Here is a 20958-nt window from a genome sequence, read left to right on the forward strand (position 1 = left end):
TGTGACTTCCATTCAAAAATAGATACATGCTTTCTTTTTTTGCCAACAGAGCTTTTCAAGCATCTAAACATGATGTATCTGAGGGTTTAAAAATAAAGTAAGGTTTAGAAACCAGAACATTTCTGTACTTCAGAGGAAAAAAGCCTGGCTTTATCTTTATCCTTTTATTTTAAAAAAACAAAACACTTTGCTAGACCCAAAGCAGCGATATCTAAAGGAGTCATTCTGTATTCATTTATTATTCTCTGACATTATTGTGGAAGAATTTTGGTGAACTCTTCTCTATAAAATTGACTAAGTTGATTGAGGTTTACGGCCATTCTTTTATGCACAGCTATTTGTGTTCCTGTCGCAGCATTTCAGTTGACTTGAGGTCTGGACATTGGGCTATTGTAACACTTGTGTCCTTCCCCTTTTTGGCCAATTTGTCATAGGTTAACTGAGACCTGTCTGAAATGTTGCTCTTGGGGTTTTTGTAGTTTCTATGAGCATAGCTCCATGGTAGGGTGAATTTGATGGGAAGATCATGGCATCATATGAACAGATACCAGAATTCTCCAGAGTAGCAAACCTCCAAAACTGCTTCTTATGGAAGGATATACATGATTGTACAATTCAGGAAATCAGCAGTATAGACCTTTAATTAAACAAAACTGGTTTTATTCAGGGTTTATACTATGCAGTCAATGTTCATCTTAGATTGTAATGATGTTTACTAAAAAAAGCTCTGCTGACGCATGAGGAAGCTGCTGTATAAATTATGAACCAAGTAACAGACATAATGTTGATTCAAACGCTTCCTCTTTCAGTCTTTTTGCTGTCTTTCTTTCACTTTATTATTCTTTTTCTCCATTTCTGTCTCACACCCCTGACACACACTTATATACATCCATCATTATTGCCTTCCTTTTCAACTTGACACTTGTGAAGCACACAGCTATGTTGCATTTATAATTATCTATATGTTTAATGGCGAAGACTAAGAGACTGGGTGTATGGGTTAATTGTTGCATACTGTCTGCGTGAAAAAAAACTCTGAGCACCTGGACATAATACTGATTTATTTCTTGTTAAATATGTCAGACACTGGGCACACAAAGTTATGCTAACAAAGGCTTTGTATGGCATGCATTGGAGGTAATGCATATTTAAATATATCAGGGTTGCTCAGTCACGCTATGATTGCATAGATTGGACAAAAAAAAATACAATGGCTCTTCAGTTGCGGCAACAGTGTCTAACAACAAAACCAGAAGTGGCTTACACTGAAGAACTCGTGGGAGAGCAGAACCCGAGACTAATATCACATTAACCAGGACTCAGATGCATACATTATTCAGCTTCCTCCTTACACTGTGCTCGATATAACGTACAAATGTAACAACAAAGATTGCCTTTTATACATACACAAAATAACATACACAAGTGGGATGGAAATAATCCCGTTACTTAACTCATGAGAGGAAGACTTTACTTGAAAAAGCTGCCATGCAAAATCCTATAATATCTCAATACACACTCACACACATACAATTGTACACATGTCTATCACATATAGCTTATTATTCATATTAAATTAGTAGTGGCAGTAGTGGCAGCTTTTCCTCCTTTGTAAGCAGTTAGTGCACAGTCTTCTTGTTCAGTCCGTCTGCGGCATCTCCAGGTTAGTTTCATCTGCTCCCAGACTCCATTACTCACCAACACATACAGCACTGGGTCCACCACAGCATTCAAACTGGACAGTGCAAGCGTACAGGAGAAGAAGAAGTGCATTTGTTCTTCAAACTTGCAGTAACTCCCATTGTGACTCTTATCAAAATTGTTATTATAAAATACTAGTGAGCGTATGAGCAAAAGAATATGATATGGAGCAAAGCAAACTGAGAAGATCCCAATGACTCCAAAGGAGAGAAGACGGACCTTCCTCTTAACCTGGGCGCTCAGGCCGGGACTTCGGCCCACAGTGGCTAACACCCTCCAGTAGCTCACTGCCAGCACTAGCAGGGGTAGCAGGAAGCCCAAGCCTACTCTGAGCAAGTTGAATAGAGCAATAGGCTTCTCCATGGGGTAGGTCTCATAACAACGGTCATTATTGTTGTTCTCATCATGGGCGTCTGTGAGATTATCATAGACCAGCATTATGATGTGTATCACCACCACTACCACATAAACTACGATACACTGCATCCAGGCGTAGCAAGAAGTTCGGTGTGTCTTGAAGCGGAGTGGGTAGCTGACCACCAGACAGCGGTCTACAGAGATACAGCAAAGCAGGTAGATGCTGATATACATATTAGAGTAGTAGACAAAGCCAGCTACACTGCAGGACCCAGAACCTAGCATCCAGCGGTGGTTAAACCGGTAATAATTTATCCAAAGGGGCATAGTGATGATGAAAAGGAAGTCAGAGATAGACAGGTTGAGCAGGAAGATTCCCAGGACATTTTTTTGCCTCACTTGTTGAATGATGGGGCCCAGGGTCAGTACATTGAAGATCAAACCAAAAACAAAGGCCAGTATGTAAACAGACATCAGCAAGTCACTGACAACACTCTCTCCAATGTTAACGCATGTTGAGTTGTTGCCTGTTTCTGGTTTAAAAGTGGAGTTCATGGTTCCTTTAGTTAGCTGTAACTCCCCTGGTTAAAAAAATCACCTGCAAGACAAAAATACATCATTAAATCCATGAAATTAAAATAAATACAGTAACAATTTGTATGGTAACACGACTTCACCGTAATACTTTAAAAACATATAATATAGCTTAGATATTTTGTATCCCCTATTCTATTTCATGGTTGACTGAGCTCAAGAGATAAAAAAAATAATTTGGTTGTCCTGATGTTTCTCAATGTGAGATAGTTTGATTCTGCACACTATATGGTGTTCAGGCATAGTGTCGATGGGAGTCCTCCGCTTCCTAGTATGGGTTTAGTCATGCTGCTTGATGATAACAGTTTGCACCCACGGTTTTAATAGAAAGTGAAATTGCCAAAAGTCCCTGCCTCAGCTGCACTGTATGGAGAACACATGTCATAAGGTAAGCTGTCGTTGCTGTGGAAACAGACAGCATTAAGGAACTGATACCTTTTAGATTAACTTGATGTAGAACCTTCTGCACTCGATCACCTGAGCACTCGATCAACATTGCTTGTTGTTAATGCTACTTTTTATTAAATTATCTATAAATTGCTGCATTTATTCTCCTGCGTGGTCTAAGTTGCAGGCGAGGATCGCACAGAATGTACAGGCAAACTGATTATTTGCATTTTACAGTAATCACAGATTACAGGTTACTTTTTGTTTCTCAGCACAATAAGAGCCTTGCAGGCTCCCACAGAATTGCATTCTGGGGGACAAAAAAGTTGGCAATCATATAGTGAGTTGGACCAGTTATTTCCAATTTAAAGATAAGATAAGATAACCTTTATTAGTCCCACACGTGGAAAATGTGACGTTACAAACAGATGCAGATGTGACGAAGGTAGTTGTTTACTGCAGCTTCAAGAATGAGTAATGTGAAACTCATGCACTCTATAAATGAATCAATTAATTCTCTCCCTGATTTGAACCATCACACCTGGTCCATCACAGAGCTCTGAGTGTAATTCACACCAGATACATCTTAAAGATTAGCGTAACCCAGCAGAGACAAGAATTTCAAAATGAATTTAATAATAATCCAGTAATACTTTCTGTTTCAAAAAGATAAAAGACAAAGAGCAGGTCAAATAATCTGCTGTGAGACTGATTTTGTTATTTTGACATGAACCTTTCCTCTTTGAAGAAGTCTTCTTTTCCATGAGAGTAAAGCTAGCAGTGCAGTTTCAGAGAGGATACGAAACTATTGTTCAGTTTTTTTCAAAAGAAAAATTAAACAATTAATTATTTTTTCACGTGTAAATGTGTTGTGTCTTTCCACTCACTCCACTTGATTATAACTGATTTATTTATAACATTTTATATAAAAGAAAAACGAGAAGCACATTAATTCATAAATGTGATCTAACAAAGGTAAAGGGAAAAAATTAACCATGTTTGCTGTTCATATGTCTTGTAATTGGGATGAAGTAAACATCTGTTGAGTAATTTAACATAAAATTGTTTGATAGTGTTAATTTGGAAAGCCAAAACTCTAGCGGGTCCACCAGACCCATGAACACTGGCTGAGTAACAAAAATACGAACACCACACAAGGGTTAAAAGGTGAGAGATTTGTGGTATAACGACAAGGTCAGTGGGCAAGGCATCTGAGAGAACCTCTGCGCTCTTTGTTGGGTATTCTTTGTAATACACTGATGAGTGAGGTTTTTTGGCCAAGCTAGCATAACTGCAAACAATCTGTTGTAGCTTACTGTGACTTGTAACATGTGAGCTGCATTTTATTTCCCATAATATGCATTATCACATAATCTCTTTTATTTATTTGCTTTATGTTTTATCCTTGTAAATTTGTAAGTTGTTATGTTTGTTGTTGTTATTGCTTGTCTCTATTCTGCTGTGTACAGTGTCCTTGAGTGTTTTGAAAGGCACTTTCCTAAATAAAATGTATTGTTGTTGTTGTTGTTGTTGTTGTTGTTGTTGTTATAATGGTAATGCTGGCTCACTAACTAGCTTGGTAGAGAAGAAGTATAATTCAATGCAAAGGCCATGAACAGATTCCAGTTCTTACTGAAGGCCATGTAAGCTACCTCCTGGGGGAAAAAAATAAAAGGCTCTATGACTGAAAATATAATTGAAATGATGATGGATCACATTTGCATTTCCTGCTCTTTCAGTTTTTTATGTCCAGAAAAGATAACAAAATATACCTATTTTGCAGACTAAGACAAGTAAGGGGTGCAAACAATGCCTTTTGAACGGCAGGAGGACTTTTTTGAAATACAGATTTTCTAGATTTAAAAAAAAAAAAATTATTTGGAGCACACATGTAGATGATCACATGACACTAATTGTCTTTCTTCATGTCAATATGTGATGTATGAAGTTGTCAACTTTGTTTGAAAAATTAGGTAGTGTCCATAAAAGTGCATAACTTAGCAAAACATTATTATTAACATTTAATAAAGTTAATTCTTTATGACGTTTATATATCCCATACATATTATCGTGCAGGCATAACGATCAGTTACATTACAGGCGTGTCGCATGAATTTTGTGCAGCACGTTGCAGGCTTAACAGAAAATGACTTACATCATAGGGCTTGCAACACATTAATGTGTATAAATGATAAATATTTTTATATGTTTTACTCAATTATACATCTCATCAAAGTACAAATAAATAGAGTTCACTAAACTTTCACTTTTTAAAGTCCAGTTGTTTTCAATGAAATCCTACACATTTCATATGGGACATGACCATCTCTTAACATAACAGACCTAATTGTTTTCTAGTAATGCACAGCTTTAGGCTTTTTGTCCCCCTGTTTTAATCTACTCTGTTTAATGTAAAAGTTAAAGAGTGACATGCTTAACTGTTACAGAAGGAGGCTATTCGCGCGTTCTTGTTAATGTTTTAAATTCTGACACATTCATAAATAATATGAAACCTAAAAATGGTTTGGAATATATAGTCATAATTGACGACTAATGCATTAAAAATACAAAAGATGCTGCACAGTTAAAACAGTTTAGTGGTTTATTCGGGGTAAATTTGGATTTCCTACAGCATGGCCATGTTTTGACTACAGATGCTAACAGTGCGGTTAAACAGACATGTTAAGATGCTGACTGAGAAGGATATTTCTGGGCAGACCGAGCATGAGTTCAGCTTGGTTCAAAAATAATTCAACGAAACTATGACAGGCTAACTAAGGCCAGAACCTGATTGTACAAAAGAACTCACACATGAATACTACATAATTAGGAATGTTGTTTCAGAGGAACTGTTACAAAGTTCAACTGGTTGTGTTATGGTTTTCCTTTCAGACTGTTTATAGGCTTTCTATTGGTCTGTGAAACTGTGTCATCAGCCTTGAACATTTTTTAAAATTTTAGTTTATCACAACAGAATTTTTTGAAAATGTCCTCTGGTTTCAGTTAATAACCGAAGTATTTATTCATATTTACACCATCAGTACAATCTTATACACCCATTCATTGTGACGATTAAGGGGTTAATGTTTAGTTTGTGTTCCACTGGAAAAAAAATCCACATTAATTATTTTACCAGGTAATGGGAACCAATGGTTAACACACTCTTCTTAATGTAGACCACAAGACTAAAATATTTTTGTACAGATATTTTATTCTTTCCATTTGCTGTATAAAATTTAAGCATTAGGAGATCAAACTTTGCTCGTTATTTCTGTGGCTTTTGCTGATATTTGTTTCCTCTCTTTGTTTTGTTCCCTCTCTCTCTTCCAGGCTTGACCCTGGTGTGTTTATAGGCTCAGGAAGCATCTAATGCTATTAACGTCCAGAAAACTCAATAATAGAGAAGCCATTTGGAGACAGATCGTCTTCAGAGAACGATAATGTGTGTCTGCACGTGCCTGTGTGCAGGTGTGTTTGAAATGGGTTTGATTTAATGGATTATTCATAAAATTTAAAAAAAAAAAATGGGAGACTTATCATGACTGCATTATAGGAAAGTTTTCCTCATAAATCAAAACTTTTCTAAAATATTTCAGTTGTTAGTCACCACTTAGGATACTATGACTAATGACAAACAGGTATTCCCCTATTACAAAGATAGAGTTTACCTCTAATGCCTGTAATGGTTCATTTGTCTTGTTCAGGTCCTTCTTAACCCTAGAACACTATCGCTATAAATAGTAACACGATCACTAATGCCGGGTGATTTTTACCCGATATAATATAACCAATGAAAAGTAATCAAATATATCAAAATATGACAACACATGACAAATTAGAGTGGTCTTCTTTTACTTTTAACTGTGCCATGTCTAACAAAATGAAAAATAGAACTCCTAAAACAAAATAATGACTCTGGAAAGCTGGTCTTTGGTCCACCCATTCCTGGGACATTTGAGACTTCCCTGGTGAAGGCACAGGCTCCTCGACACGCAAACAGCTGCAGGAGGGAGAAATCATGTAAATGTATTTTCTCGGGTGTAAATCACCCAGCGATAGTGTTCTAGGGTTAAAAACAATATTTTTTTTCTTTTTTCCTCTTGCATACATCTTTTTTGTTCTTTTGCTGTCTCTATCAGTACATTTCAAATCCAAACAAACGACTACTTTGCACAGCTGGCCAGGGCTTGATTCACTCGTTTTTTCCATCTGAGCCAACTATGTGTTTGTTAGCATTATGTGCTGAAGTAAATCTGGTTGTCATTATGAATTGTTAAGAGAGCAGCATTTTAGCCTTATCTCTAAAGAGGGGGGATGTGGTGATTGCCAGATGCCCCCCTTTTAAAACAAAAAGAAGAAATATGCGTTTTAACTTGCCTCCCTCATACCAAAGTGGTGTTTCAAAGGTAAAGCAGTCCACAGTTTCTTCTTCCAGAGCAGTTTTCTGTTGCCCTCTCCAGCGTGCTGTGGTGACCACCGCTGGGAGAATCACAGAAAACATTCAACCCTCCAGAGAATCAACATTTCAAACCTAATTATTTTTGCAGTGGTTACTCACATCACCTCAAGCATTCCATCTTTCCCTTGACAACAGTCCACTGGGTACAAAAAGAAGCCCAGCATATGAAGTGCGGTTTCAAAATAAATTACTACATTTAAGAACTTGGCAAACATAATAAAAGTTACCTTTGAACTTGTCCTTTTCTAGGGCAGTTTATAAAAAGTTTTACATAAATTCCCTCATCTGGTTTCCAGAACTCCAGTCAGTAATGAATGACCTCACCTGTTGTTTGTTGATAGAAAAGTGTATCTTGTAGAAAGCTGTCCAGTGGGTGAAGAGTGTTAGACGCATTCCAGACCTGCTTCAGGTTCAGCAGAGTTCAGTCCAGGAAGATCAGAAAAAAAGCTTCAGAAGAGACTTTTCAGAGCTGCTGACATGCAGCCAAGCCACTGCAGTTCCTCATAATCTCAAATGCACCAGATCATTAACAGCCAGTTCAATAGCTACAGATGCAAGAGGTTGTTTTTCTCTGTACTGTGTAGTTTGCGCTCGTTGCTAGTTCCCGTTGACAGCCACAGCTGAAATGTCAGTAAGAAGTGTGGAAGGGCGAAGTACAGAAAGGGGAAGACACACGTAGGAGGAGGGAGGTTTGCTTCTGCACACGTGCGTGCAGGAAGTGTTCAGGGCTGGGCAAAAATTAAACGGTTATAGAAAAGATATGAATCATGCGTTAATGCTCTTATGAGACCAGAAAAAAGTCCCCTCCTCCTCCTCTCCGATTTAAGGGAAATTTGTAACTTATGGGTCGGGAGCTGCATAGCTCCTGTCTTCCCCTTTTACATCACAGTGAGTGTTTAAATAGCATCATTGTAGTTGTAGTTCTTAATGAGTGGGTCATTCACTCCTTTTTTTGGTCTAAATGTCTTTTTCAGTTTGGCTGATCACTTTCAGTCTGGTTCAGTACGAGAAAACCAAAATGTGTCAATCACGTCACTGTAAAACACGAAGAAGATAAAGAACGTTGCTCTGTTTCAGATGATGTGAACACTGGGTATTCACATGTTTATAAATGGAGTCTGTGACGAAACCTTGAGGTTGCTCTGGTTATGCGTTGAGTGACCATCAGTGTACAGATGTGAATGTTGACGGCAAGAACACATTCCTTACATGACGTTAAGAAAAAGGAAAGGAAAGTAGACGATTATTGAAACGGAAACGATAAATGTATGGAAATAAAATACTCAAAAGGGGAATTTCCAGATACTCTGATTTTCCACCACCTGAAGCATTGTTTCTTCTTTCCTTTGTAATGCTTTGATGTCACACACATGTTCAATAAGTTCAGCTTTTTGTCACTGCATTTCAGCAGAATATGAGTAAGAATGAGTAATTTTCTTTTTATTGGTATTCTTTCTTTTAATTTTTTTCTTCTCTAATAAACAAATGATTAAATAACATTACATGAATGTGTACATTTTCCTGTTGAATTCAGGCTTTTATTGTCTGTCATTTCTAACAGATCCAGCTTTTTGTCTGTAATGTAGTCTTACAGAGCTTACATCACTTAGCAACCACATTAATTGTGTCTAAATACTATTTAAGGCCATGTTGGTGATGTATTATTTTACCTACCTATGCTACTAACCTATTTTTTCTTAAACTCAAATACAGAACAAGTTTATCTGTCACTTCTGCTGTGGCTTTTACACTTTTTTAACGACTACCTCAAGGTGCCAATAATGTGATGCCAAAAAGTTTAAGTGCTGAGAATATTTTTTAAAAGTTGTGCATGTGGATATTAAATTTGTCAACTTCCCTTTTTCATTCCTTAGTATGACACTGATATATGGAAAATTCTTTGCTATTTTGGCAAAAGAGAACAAGACAAGGCAGTGGGCATATGTTTGGTGCATTTCAGTTTCTTGTAACTGTTTCCTCACATGATAGTGTGCTTCACCTCTATCACCTTAAAATAAATCATTTTGTTGGTTTACCTGCCTGTTTTTTGGTAACAAGCATCCAACTTGCGGTCACATGAAGCAGAGTCAGAGGGCACTAATGAGACAGAGCAGTAGGCATACAGTGAATTTTGCCATCATAAATTTTCCATAAAAACTATTTAAAAGATTATTTATGGAAATGTCATTTTAGAAAAACAGTCTTGTATGTAATATAAATACAGATATTGACATTTTATGATAATGGTAGGATTGCAAGTATTTCACACCTCCCAGTGGTTTTTAAGCTTAGGGTTTAGCTTTTGTTGCATCACACAGTGGTGTGATATAGAAAGAGATTTAGTACCTTTTTGGTCATGCATCTACATGACAACCGGAAATGCGCTGCAATTTTCTGTAATTTTGCAAATTGCTCTACACAGTTGATCTATTGCCTTTCAAAATGCATTACGCCTGAGTGCAGGGGCAAACTCAGCAGCTGGTATAGCCGTTTAATGTACTTGATGGCCAAGCTGGAGGTCATCGGTTGTGCAGTCATACCAAGTGGAGGAAAGTGCAATCAGAATTTGTGATCATGTTACACAATCACAAACAAAACATTTCCAGAGCTAATGATGGTTTGTGGGCTTTGTGTTCAGTGTTTACACAGATCGTTATCTCGAGAAGCATGAAATAACAAGAAAGTGGAAATGACTGAAAACTCTGGAGTTCAGTTCTTATTTTGATTGGGTAGCATTATCTCGAAATTCCGCATGCGTGCACTACTTTCTTTTGTATTTCATGAAAAGCTGATGTGTTTTCCAGATGAGGTGCAGCTATAAACTGAGAGTGCAAATTGCAATTGTTCTAGGAGTAGTTGCAGTTCAAATAAGATGACACTCTCTGAGTTATGAACACTCCTGGTAACCTTTTGAGCACACAGCCAATTGCCTCTTGTGGAAAAACAGCACTTTCTCCCACAGACTTCATTAATACAGATAACTTCTGAACAAGCCTGAGAGAAAATGGAATTGCACCCACTGGCTAAAATCAATTGGCATGCATGTGCATGCACCCCAAGCAGAGCTGCAGAACAAAACAGACTCCACTAAAGCTGACAAGAAATGAGCACTGGGAGGTCTCAGAGGTTTAGATGACAAAACGTGCTATGGAAATAAGTAATCAGTAGCTCTTTCCGTATGGAAGCGACACTAATATAATACAAGTTCAAAGATCACATTACACTTCTGAGTACGTTAATAAAGTATCAAGTTGCGATTATTGTTAATATATTTCTTAGTTTAAAAAAAACAAAATCAAAAAGAACTATGTGGTGAGGCGTGGTCGGCGGTGCCAGGCGGAAGCACCGGCACGGCATCCGCAATCACGCCCACCGTGTTTAAAAACACGGGGAAGCAGGGGTAGAGAAGAGTTGTGGTGTGATGAGTGTGTATTTAAAATGGCTTCTTTATTACGCCACTCTCTGGACCCTCCGCGTCTCTATCGCACCACAAACTAATTCTCAAGAAAACTGTCTGTGGTAAAGACAAAAGAGCACACTAATGAGAACAAGATTACACGTTAATTCACAACCAAAACATGGACAGACAATTTTGTGTTATATTAATCTACAGCAGAAAAAAAAAACCCCTGAATGTACTGTTTACAACAGTCACATACCCTCATTGAGCTTATTAGGTACATTTTCTAGCACTGCACTGGCCTCCCTTTTGCCTTCAAAGCCCCCATAAAAGATTTAACACGGTGCTAGAATTTTTCCTCCGAAATTCCGAGCCATACAGACATGATAGCATCAAACAATGATGTGAATCTCCTGTTCCACCGCATTCCAAAGATGCTCTGCTGGATGCAAATCTGGTGATTGTAGAGGCCATTTGAGTACAGAGAACCCATCATGAGAACCCAGTTTGAGATTATTTGAGTTTTATGACAGTATGTTATCCTGCTGGAGGCAGCCATCAGTTGGTGGGAAATATACATTCCTAAATGATACACTGTGGTCATATATGAATAAGCATGGTGGACAATAGCACTCAGGTAGTTTAAAAAAATGTGAATTTGGTACTGAGGGACCTAAAGTGAGCAAAGAAAATATCCTCACCACCACCAGCAATCTGACCAATTTATAAAAGGAGGGCTGGATCCATGCTTTCATGCCATTTATACCCAATTCTGACCCTACCATTTGAATGTTGCTGCAGAAAGTCTCATAAGCAGGCACATTTTCCAATCTTATATTATTCAGTTTTGGTAAGAAGTGTGAATTGTAGCATCAGTTTACTGTTCTTAGCTAATAGGAGTGGTACTCTGTGTGGTCTTCTGTTTAAGTTTTAAGTTTCATAAGGTGCATTTAAGGTGCATGTCAGATTCTGTTCGGCATACCTTTTCTACAACGAGCAGTCATATGAGTTACTGTATTGACAATGCTCCTGTGACGTCAACAAGCTATTTTCACGCAGAGAACTGACACTCACTGAATATGTTCTCGCTTTCAGACCAGCAACTATGTCACATTCTTTCCCATTTTTATGTTCCTTTTGACAGGTTGTCCTATGGGCCAAAATGCACTGGATTGCTGCCATCTGATTATTAACTCTGTTAAATAATAAGCCAATCAATTATTCCTCTGTCTGTGTGTGTGTGTGTGTGTGTGTGTGTGTGTGTGTGTGTGTGTGTGTGTGTGTGTGTGTGTGTGTAGACTGCTAAACCTAGTGCTTGCAGGTGAAAAGAACACTTTCATTTAAGAAGCACAAGGTCATTAATCTGGATGCCCGACTGCTTTTTTGCTTTCAGTGGAAACGTTGAGTGAAAACAGAAATATTTTTAAGCTGTCTTCCACCTACTCTAACAAACTAGACTGATATTGCTTGTCGCAGATAAAACTCAATAGAAATGTAATTTCTGGTGCCAGGTACGTCTCTCTGGAGGTTTGGGCCTGTCTCTTTTGCTTACTAAGTGGAGGGCTCTACATGACAGTGCAAAAACAATGGGCTGGAAGATTGAAGCTGATGAGATAGAACGAAAGTTACTGACACTTGAAAGAAATAAAAGGAGGGGAGGAAAAAGGAAGAGTCTATCATCTGGCATTGTTTGAGAATGACGACGGGTGTAGGGTAGGAGCAACAAGGGTGCACTTCTACCAGTATAACTGAGTGAAGAGTACTCATTTCACAATGGGAAAAAATTCAGCGTCTTTGCCTCCATTGCCACAGGGTCCTCTTGAGTGCCACTCAGACTGTGGGGTGTTAAAAAACACCAAAAAAAAAACCAAAAAAAAAAACCCCACTGTCTGTGCTTTGAGAGCTGGGAGTACTTTTTTGTGTGTCTCTGGTTCCAATTCCATCATAATTCTTTAGTCCATGTTGCCTACGTCTGTACCAAAGTACCCAGCAGCATATTTGGAGGGGAAAAAAATCTCCTCTTCTTTTGAGAGTAAAAGAAATAACAGCCTGTCAGCCTGTGAGTAGAAAACTAGTGGTGCAGAACAAGTCGTCCTTATTCTTTTGTTATGCTTTAAATGAAGCACGTCTTTTTCCATAGACAATCTAAGGCACAGTAATGGCCCTTGTTTTATAAATATATTTATAGGGAAAAAGCAAATAATCTGTATATGGCTGACAAATATTTTAGGACTAAATCCGTATCTGCTCAGGCCTGTGTGCAATTTCTCAGGAAGCAGGTGAAAATGAGCAGGTTCCAGTTAAGCATGCACGGACGTCACGTTAAATAAAACTTCCAAGACAAATACAATGCTGTAGGAGGTTTGTATTATCTAAAAGCCAGGATCATCCTTCAAACAAGTTATACACAGTCTACACATATTTGACAGCTATATAAGCTTCAGGTTATACATTCATAAAACAGTAACTACAGTATGTTCAATGATGAATCTAGATAATGCTACTTCACAGAAACATGTAACACATTGACATGAAAGGTAGTCAATACTTGTACAAGATAAGTTGTCCAAACTAGTTTAGTGACCCACACTGTCCACCCATACACTTACATCACAGGGGAATGTCTGCTTTTGCTGAAAGATGCGTTCATTTATCTTCTCATTATTAACGGTACAAATCATTTCAGTGACCTGCTTGACCTCAGATGGCTCACAACGAATGATAACACAATAAAAAGCAATTTTCAGCAGCAGCTACAGAGAGCTGTCACCGATATACGAAATCTCACGACTGAAAATTGTCCGGTGAGTGGAAGTATTACACTGCCCGCACGCTAGTTCATTTAAACTCATAATGGCATCTTTAATTACATATAATTTTCTACAAGGCCATTGTGGCCACAAACCTGCAGTAATTACTGGAGGATTTGCTGTCGCCAGATCGATACCTTTGGTTTTCACTATAGAACACGAATTTATGGGAATGCATTTGTGAATATAGATGGCTTCTCTCAGTGGACTCACTTCAGTAATTACCAGCACAGAGGAAGTCTTTTGTTGCTGTAAAGCGCTCCATCACTGAAAAGAGATTGAACTGAATTTTCTGTAATTCCAGTCAGTCCCATTAAAATAATATATTAAAGAAAAAAAAAGAAGCATCGCGTTGCTTTTAATTTCGTAACGTTTCGGCTGGGTTTTACTACTGTTTGTATAGCAAAATGTTTGATTCTTTGATTCTTATCTGCACCTGTGGTAAAATGCCATTTCCTTGTTTGCTCTGATGCACACTACACTGACAGGGGGAAAGAACATGCTGTTTTTCATTCCTCTGACAAATTCGGATTTACGGTTCACTCCGCACCTTTTATCTGTAAAGGCACCCTGAACAGATGAACAGGGAATGTGAAATAGAGTTGAGCAGTCTTTATCATAAAAGAAATTCAACAATTCAAAAGATGAAAGAGGACCAAGACGAGCAGAGTAAATGCTTTAAAGGTTTTCTTCGGGCTGGAGGAGAGAAATTGGATTTATAGCTGTAAAACCGAGTGCTCTCACGCAGCTCTAATCAGTCAGACACTTTATTTTATAAAAACCACATGATTCTTTGCAAGTGTGTCTTTTTAGAGTACAAGGCCACCATCCCCTTCTCCCCGCTTCTTTCATCCTTCCTAAATGAGCGTGAGTCCTCCACCTCTCTGTGGTCAGAGTATGCTGACCCTCTCTGTGAGACCTTGCATATCTGCATCCTCCCCGCCGTCCTCGTCATCGGAAGCCTGCGCCAGAGGAGGCGGCACAAAGTGAGCAGGGTATGGCAGAGTGTGTTCACGGGCATACATTTGCCAGCGGCTGTCATCGCTCTCGTGGGTAATGTAACGTTCCCCAAGCTTAGTCTCCAGTTCCCGCAGGTCGAGCCACGTCTGATAGTCCTGGGAAATGACAAACAGGAATAAACACGGTGATGAAATCTGAGTGTCGGGAATCGCAAAGATTTGATCGATACATGTGCCAATGCATTTGTTTGCGGGGGCACATGTGCATGTGTGTACATAAGAACTAGAATGACACTGAAATGATCAATTATGCTTCAACCCACTCGTGGCTACCGTGACAATGAATATTAATTAATCCGGTGACATTCTGGCAACAAAAAAAACAAACAGCAATAGCAGCCTGCTTTTCCACTGCTAAACATTTTGTTTTGAAGCAGGCATTTAAGAGCTGTGCAGTCAAAGAAAACACAATTTCTTTAACTAATCCCCTTTCTGTTATGTTTTCAATAAAGTTAAAAACCTCCGGCCTTGAGCTGACATTTCAACGCTCGGATTTGTGTGCATAGACCTCGGCTTTATTGTTGCAATTTTCTTTAAAAGCAACAAATTTTATTGAAGCAATTTTAAGGACTTAAATTGCTGCTCAGAAACTACAGTTACTAGCATTTACCACAGAAAAGGGGGCTTTTTCTTGTATGTTTAATAGCAAATAATAACGGATAAAAAAAAAATTGTAGGAACGATAGAGTGGAACATTCATTCTAATGTGTGCCTGTGAGCAGTTCATTAATATAGTACCTGTAAGTATGCGTGGCTGAGACTTTTATCTACACTGTAGCGTTTCCTCATCTTAACTTGCAGCAGGTTGTTGATCAGGTCAATAGCTGGAAACACAAACACATGTTTTTCAATAAAAATCAAACCACCTCTCACTCACACACACGCAAGCACACAGAAACCATCAGAGTTGTCATCTCTTTATCATACCTTATTTGTCTAGACACTAAACCCGACTTTAGTTGTGGTAAAACTGAAGTACAACTTATCACAGATCAGATTGGTTGCATTCTGAAAACAACATTCAGTACTAGTCACTCTTTGCTGCCCTTTCTCATATGCACTCATACGTTTTATTTTTTTCTCCACTACTAGGCAAAGGTGATGTTAAATAACAATTTTATATATTGATTACAAAAACCAATCCAATAGCTTTTGCAGGTATTGTAAGTGTACATCAACGTCCATCTCACGGTTGTGTTTAACAGGAGAAATCTCCTCTAGCTGATTCCCTCTCTGAGATTACCATCACTGGAGATCTGCTTCCAGGGATTAGGAGGATACATAAAGGCTGCGTTGTGGATCTGGTCATTGATATCTTCATCTTCATTGAATGGGAATGTCCCGCTGAGGCTGACGTACATAATGACGCCGACTGACCACATGTCTAGTGAGCGGTTATAGCCCTGGTTTAACAGAACTTCTGGAGCCAGATAGGCAGGTGTGCCAACCACTGAACGGCGGAATGACTTCTCTCCAATGATACGGGCAAAGCCAAAATCACACAACTTCACCTGAGAGAAGAAAACAGTCAAGAACAGAGACACATGACTGCGAGGCATCTGGTAAAATAACAAAATGGCAGGAAATGTATATGAGCAAGTGCAGAAACCACATGTGTTGCAAATGAGCTGGTTGGGCAAGTGCGTGTGTGCGTGTTCCTGTCTAGCTATCTTTGTGAGAAAATCTGCATTCTACTATACCTGTGAGAACCAAAAGTCATTTGTGAGGACACAAAAACCGGTCCTCACAAGTTTGAAGCCTTTTTGAGGCTCAAAATGTAGTTTTAGTGTCAGGGTTACAATTAGGTTATGGTTAGGTATAGGGTAAGGGTTAGGCATTCATTTTTAATGGTTAGGGTTAGGGTAAGGGGCTAGGGAAACCATTATGTCAATGAAGGTCCTCACTAAGATAGCTGAACGGTTATGAGAAAGAATGTTAAGAGAAAGAAACAGAAACAGGACTCATGTAACCAAAACGCCATTAGCAAGTGTCTGTTACTTTCCTCAGCTCAGATTTGGGAAATCCGTGTGTGTGTGTGTGTGTGTGTGTGTGTGTGTGTGTGTGTGTGTGTGTGTGTGTGTGTGTGTGTGTGTGTGTGTGTGTGTGTTTGTTTTTACCTGTGGGGAGGGATCGGCAGAGGCAAGTAGCACATTTTCAGGTTTTAGGTCACAGTGAACAATGTTCTTAAAGTGCAGGTGCCTCAGAGCTGCAAGAATCTGCATGCACACCGACGTCATGTGCATACCCAAAACCACGGGAGCAAGATGATCCGAAACAAAATCAAACACAGCAAAGCTTCGTTTTAGAATATGCAGAAATGTAAGGTTCAGTAAATGTTCATGATGACAGCAGAGGAAGCATGCAGCGAAACACTGCAGCATCAGAATGCCATTTTAGTCTTGTGGGTCTCTACTACCCACTCTCTACCGCTATGGGACTTATTTGAAAATGCATACACACCTGCGTGATGAGGAACTTTGTGAGCCTCTCGGGCAATCTGCCTTTTTCGCTGGAGAGAATCATCTCCAGCATGTCACCGTGTAGTTTCTCCATGACCACAAACACTTTCTCTGGGGTTTCAAACATACACTCCAGGTTTACAATGCCCAGATGACGTAAACTCTGAGAGAAACAACAGAAGGGTGAGGGGAGTGTGGGGAGAAGGCGGACGATAAGAAAAAATATGTTGTGTGTAAAAAGATGAAATACCAGAAATAAACTGTGATAGAGTGTGAATCTAAGAAGCAAATATAAATTGGGCAATACAGGAAGAACATCACAGGAGGGGATAAACAGAAAGGACCAGACCGTGACAACCAGACAGTAAACCACAGGAGAAGGAAGCAGAGAACAGAAAATTTATAAACTCTGTTTTGGCAAACAATATAAGTATTCCGCAGAAGTCACACATATGACATATGTTCCATAAATAATAATGACTGCATAACTGCATTTGTGTAAAATGCCGAGCTGCAGGGGGAAGTTCAGACTGACTAGTGCACCACTACCTCCATCTGCTGGGGAAAAAAGTCTGCCGCCCAAGAAGGTGAAATCAAACATACGTTGTTATTTTTCAAAAATATATATTTTAAACAGACGTTAATGTGAAGTCTTTCCCTGTCACATATTTGGCATGAATGAAAATGTTAAATGGTTTTATACAGTCGTGTCATTTAGTTGAATTCTATATGCAAACTTTTATTTTTGCTCGTTTCAGAAGTTGCAATCACATAAGGAAAGGAGAAACAGTACTACTTATTTAAATACTGTCAATGACTGCGAGGTAAAATAATTAGAAATTAATCATTTAAATAAGCAAAACTGAGCTTTTTTAATAGTGTAGATTAAAATCTGGTTATTGTGATACTACAAAGCACAGATTACTATTACATTATTACTGTCTCACTGTGTTTAATGGTAGTTTTTAATATTACAAATGGTTTTTTACTTTCTTTCAGGCATAATGAGCTTGGAAAGAAAGCATTTGGATTAAGTTTTGTGGAGACTTTTCACCTTTCATCCAAAATGCTTCTTTAGTTCTAAAACCAAACGGTGGAGAGTCCCAGGTATTTAAACCCTAGTGGGGGTCGTCTCTTAAGAGTCTTTGACCCACTTTTAATCGTGTGAGTCATCACATTAGCCAAGGTGTAAAAAAAGATAAAGTAAAAAAGGCATGGGTCATTTCCACCAGATGTTTCAGGTAAAACCACAGTATCACGTGACCTGTTGAGATCACCTAACGCAGGTTGTGAGTGCGGGCTGAGGTGCTTGGGAAAGAATGTCAAGACTGTATTTTAGGTGGCTGACTGTGACCTCAATAGGACATATGACCTCTTGGCAAGGTCTCACAGTGGGTTTACCCGAAACCTCTGCTAGCAATGACCTCTGCCTTTTTTTCCACACCTTGGCTCGTTTAATGACTCACATGATTAATAATGGTTTTAGCACAAAATGCTTCTTGGATGAGAAGTGCAGTCGCTTTCTTTTCAAGCTTCTTAGACGACCATGATCTGAACGATTAAGAACCTGCACAGACACTTTTAGACGTAATCATTAACATAATTTCTTCTGAGAGAAAGTCCAGTGAAATGCGTGCGTTTACCTGCAGGATGGCCACCTCATTCCTCAGTTGGCTCTCTTGCTTGGTTGGAAAACGAAGCTTGTCGATGACTTTGACGGCCACGTCTCTCCCCGTCTTCCTGTGCTTTCCTGAAGGGAGTTTGTGCAAGTAACAGATTGTTTACATTGTGACAGTAAACTGAATATACATACATATATACTCCATGCACATCATTGTGGCAATTTGTTGCCGTGTTTGGTTATCGCCAAACATGGTGCTGAGTATTATGGCCAAACATCTTCTCTTTGGCTTTGTCCGTCTAATGGACATTGTTCCAGATTTCTTGTGGTTTGCTTAGATGCAACTTTGCAAACCTAAGCGGCGGTGCTTTGTTCTTTTTTTATACAGTTTTACCCTGGCATCCCTTCCTAGCACATCATACTTGTTCAGTCTTTTCTAACTATATTGACATGAACTTTAACAATTAAAATGCTAACTTGTGATACATATACATCTATCTCTACACACCCAGATTTTTATTCCATTTTCTAACACTTACTCTGGACTAATGCTGGCATGAGAAACATCACTTGTGAAAACTGACTAAAACACTCCTTAAAACCTGTAAACAGCCTATTATGTGTCAAATCAGGTCAACTCTAAAAACACATTTTAGCACAGTGCATGATACACAGAGGTTGTGAAATACAATCTTGCTTCTTGTTAGCTTCAAACTTTAGACACCACTGCTTTCAGCAAAGCACTTTAACCATCAAATCAATGGACTGATCAATTCCATTGTCGGATGTAGGTCTCCATACCTCCATACACTACTCCAAATTGCCCAGATCCAAGCACTTCATCAGCAAAAATCTGGTACACTGTGCCAATATCCTGTAGGGATGCAATATTTCATGCATAATGCTTAATGTATAATTGATGTCAATATTGACAGAAGTTACTTAATTAGACCACAAGTCATACCACATTCTCTTGGATTTGACTGTTGGACACAGATATGCTGACAGAAGCTTGTCCTGGAAAAGAAAAACAGTGATAGGAACAAAGCATAGGTTATGCAGTGTAATAGTTCTAAATTATGTCTTTTCATCTTGGCAATACAATCTTCCACAAAACAATTTCATCAACCTGTTCCTCAACTTACTGTGAGGCATGTTCCCCGCAGCTGGCGGTGCGTCCTGAAAGATGACTGGCATAAGGGCCTGTCGAATGGCGCTCTCCCATGCTTTTGCCACCTCACGTCCAATGCCACTGTTGGGCGCCACCTGGCTTGGGGAGGGAGGTGTCTGTGGGACAGTCTGGGGGTGGCTTTGGGTCACAGAGGGGAGGGTGTTGGGATCCTCCCCTACAAAGTAGCACATAGTGGCTGTGATAAGCTCAAAGCAGTGGGGATTGGTGCCTTGGGAGACGAGACTGAAGTTAGAAGCAGGACGCAACTCCAGGATCTCAGAAAGAGGGATCTCCTGCAGGTGGATGAATGAACGGGTTAGCAAAAGAAAAGGGCTGCAGACTTTAAATGAATCTTAGCTTGTTAAGACAAAAGCTGTCGTTACCTTGTAGTATTTGTTGGAGGTGTTATTCTGGAAAAGGATGATGCACTTACAGTCCAGACGCCAGTAGTGCCTCTTTCTCTGTTGGGGGTTGGAGTAGGGTGAGATGTTGGGATGGGACAACAAAAATGAGCGTGGTGTGGCGAGGACAGAGTATAAAGGATGGGGCATGGAGCGGGGGGGTAAATTTCAGGAATGAAAGGGGATGTCACCAAATGCCAAAGGAGAAGAAGGATGAAAAGGAATTTAAGCTACCAGATGAACAGGTGGGAATCGAGAGAAAGAAAAAGTGAACGAAGAGTGTTAGTTCAGCCAGTGAGGGGGAAAAAAAACAAGGAAAAAACAAAACAAAACAAGTAATGAAAAGGTAAATAAATTGCCCTAGAAAGTCAAATATAGATTTTAGATCTTAAGAGAAAGAAGGCAGGAAATGGATTTTAGGTTGAAATTATTATATCTGCTGAGTGCTTCAGCCTCATACACAGAAATATTACAGAAAAGAAAGCAATAAAGTGCATGAAAGCGGGCACCTCATCAAGGTGGAAATGGCTGCACAACAAGCTGCTAGACAGAAAAAATAGATGTCTAGAAGGAATTTAC

At 39.1% G+C, this 20958-nt stretch overlaps 2 protein-coding genes across 3 annotated transcripts in view; both read right to left on the reverse strand.

Moving 5' to 3' along the window:
- Positions 1-1044: 1044 nt before the first annotated feature.
- Positions 1045-8190, reverse strand: gpr184 (G protein-coupled receptor 184). The gene is made up of 2 exons (XM_086261617.1): positions 7823-8190; positions 1045-2656 (listed from the first exon to the last, which is right to left on the reverse strand). The coding sequence occupies exon 2, from the start codon at positions 2611-2613 to the stop codon at positions 1567-1569; it is 1047 nt and encodes a 348-aa protein (XP_086117743.1). The 5' UTR covers positions 2614-2656; positions 7823-8190; the 3' UTR covers positions 1045-1566.
- Positions 8191-13251: 5061 nt separating this feature from the next.
- The window catches only part of prkd2 (protein kinase D2), a 31549-nt gene continuing 23842 nt past the window's right edge, over positions 13252-20958 (reverse strand). For both annotated transcript variants that reach the window (XM_086261613.1, XM_086261614.1), the window contains 10 exons: positions 20362-20439; positions 19953-20271; positions 19772-19824; positions 19609-19681; positions 18830-18936; positions 17188-17349; positions 16845-16943; positions 15971-16238; positions 15466-15551; positions 13252-14823 (listed from right to left, as the gene is read on the reverse strand). In XM_086261613.1, coding sequence (XP_086117739.1) covers positions 14599-14823; positions 15466-15551; positions 15971-16238; positions 16845-16943; positions 17188-17349; positions 18830-18936; positions 19609-19681; positions 19772-19824; positions 19953-20271; positions 20362-20439 — 1470 coding nt within the window. In that variant the 3' untranslated portion in view covers positions 13252-14598. The remainder of the gene's footprint in view (positions 14824-15465; positions 15552-15970; positions 16239-16844; positions 16944-17187; positions 17350-18829; positions 18937-19608; positions 19682-19771; positions 19825-19952; positions 20272-20361; positions 20440-20958) is intronic.

This window comes from Aulonocara sp. 'chitande type north' Nkhata Bay, linkage group LG14 (genome assembly GCF_057382095.1).
Source record: "Aulonocara sp. 'chitande type north' Nkhata Bay isolate Kocher_YH1m ecotype deep benthic linkage group LG14, A_spYH_male_GT1.1, whole genome shotgun sequence".
Lineage (NCBI taxonomy): Eukaryota > Metazoa > Chordata > Actinopteri > Cichliformes > Cichlidae > Aulonocara > Aulonocara sp. 'chitande type north' Nkhata Bay.

Coding starts and splice junctions, on each gene's coding strand:
- gpr184 (XM_086261617.1), bottom strand. CDS start 2,613: ATGAACTCCACTTTTAAACCAGAAACAGGCAACAACTCAACATGCGTT.